We start from the raw sequence: 1,996 nt of genomic DNA, 5'->3' as shown, positions 1-1,996 counted from the left end.
CATTAATACATTCAATTGCATTAGAAAAACAGGGTATTGGACACTGGGGATTGGATATACAATGTATGTTCTTTGGGCACAGATGTTGTGTCTCAGGCCCTCTGAGGGAAGTGTTCTTTTCATGGCCAGTCCAGACTGTACTGTACTTTTACACATTGACTTAAATTGATTGTGTATGTAGAAAGGTTGAATTAACGTCTAGTTGCTGATAAAGTCAAAGTTTGGAGAAATGGACTAGTCAAGTCAGCCTTTGCTTGATGAAAGCCCCTTCATCTGAAAGTCCAAAACTGTTAACCTTCTTGACACTTGTCATGTGATCTGGGTGGAGCATAGCAAGATGGATTCACGGTCAGTGTTTATAAGTCATGTGGACCAGTGAATAGATAGTGCCTTCACTGGACTTAGGCGAGTTCACCCAGACACCATTCTGAACTGAGGATTCTGTGCGGTAGATCTGCGCCTGCATTTTAAAGCAGCCAAAGCGACTGGCCAGCACAAAGAAATCCCGTTTGAACGTTTTGGTGAAAAAGGCATAGAGGAAGGGGTTTGCGCAGGAGTTGATGGGGTAGAAGAGCACGAGCAACACCTTGGAGTGGGACACGGTGATCAGTGGCCACTTGAGGGCCGCGGAGATGGCGAAGAAGGAGATGGGTGCCATGCACAGGAAGTCAGTGAAAATGAGCACAGCCATGCGCTTGGCCAGCCGCGTGTCCGAGGCACTTGTGAGGGGGGCGAGGGCATGGGGGTTGTGCACAGTGGTGTAGATGCCCAGGTAGCAGGCGCACATGCCAAGGAAGGCGGACACATTAAGCAGCAAAACCAGCACCACGTAGATCTGTGATGTGGCTTTCTCCACGTCCATGGGAAGGCAAATGCTTACTTCCTTGTAGCTGCTGGAGAGACCCAGTGCCGGGAGCAGCGCTACCAGCCAGGCGAACGCCCAGCCACCCGCCATCAGAGCGGCTGCGTGACGCAGTTGCAGTTTGCGCTCTAACTGCATGGCATAGGTGATGGTGTGCCACCGCTCCAACGTGATGACTGTCAAAGTATAGATGGACAGCTCGCTTGCAAACACTGTGAAGAAGCCAGCTGCTTTGCAACCCACACCCTCCTGCCAGTCGATACCATAGTTGTAGTAGTGCGCTCGAGTGTGGATGTCCACGGAGGCAATGATCATTAGGTAGACGCCCATACACAGGTCTGCGAAGGCCAAGTGGCACATAAGGAAGCGAGGCACAGTCAGCTTGTAGCGGCTGGTCAGGAGGACCAGCAGCACCACAGAGTTGCCCACGATTGCCAGCACACAGATGATCCAGATGAGTACACGTAGGTACGTGTGACCCATGATGTCCTCACAGGGGTTGAAGGCATCTGGTTTGGGGTAGCAGATGACTTCTGTCTGCTCCTCGCAGTTATCACGATAGAAGGAAGGCTCCTCCCGATGGAGATTAGGTTTGTCACATTCAGGGAGCCTTTTTGACCTAATATGGGCACAAAAAAAGACGCACGTTCAAGAGTTTTGCCTTAACCTCCAGCATCTTTGCAAAGGCATAAATACTGTTACACGGTTACAAGTGGTATAATACAAAAAAATACTATCATCTGAACATGGGGAGCCAGTAGCTGTGATTCCACTATCGGGCCAATGCAAGGGCTAATGCCCTGGGGCGTCAAGCGCGAAAACAAAAACATTTAGCCTAACATGCCACCTTGGTTTAAACGCCATTCATTTCCAAAGAGAGTGGAGTTCAAGTTGAGATATCATGCGATAAAGTCTGGATGCCAGGCACCTACAACCTACCACAGAATAAGTTAAGAAAAGGAATATAATGGAAACCAAAGTGACTGTTTGCCATTTCTTACTTTCTTTTCGTGGAATGTACATGTCACAGTCAAATAAAGCATATCCCTCATAAGGTAAACAGATTCGTCAGACTCCTCTTTTCTTTTAAACTGTCATGTAGGCTACTGGAATAGTTTAGCAATCCGTAGCACA

At 48.5% G+C, this 1,996-nt stretch overlaps 1 protein-coding gene across 1 annotated transcript; it reads right to left on the bottom strand.

Annotated features, from left to right (window-relative positions):
• Positions 1–1,939, bottom strand: LOC122131635 (follicle-stimulating hormone receptor-like). Its single transcript, XM_042706270.1, has one exon. It carries the CDS (start codon positions 1,343–1,345, stop codon positions 350–352), a length of 996 nt encoding a protein of 331 aa, XP_042562204.1. The 5' UTR covers positions 1,346–1,939; the 3' UTR covers positions 1–349.
• Positions 1,940–1,996: the final 57 nt, after the last annotated feature.

The sequence above is a fragment of the Clupea harengus genome, unplaced genomic scaffold, assembly GCF_900700415.2.
Source record: "Clupea harengus unplaced genomic scaffold, Ch_v2.0.2, whole genome shotgun sequence".
Classification (NCBI taxonomy): Eukaryota; Metazoa; Chordata; class Actinopteri; order Clupeiformes; family Clupeidae; genus Clupea; species Clupea harengus.
Note: the sequence above shows the minus strand (reverse complement) of the source record. Positions and strands in the feature narration are given on the sequence as shown.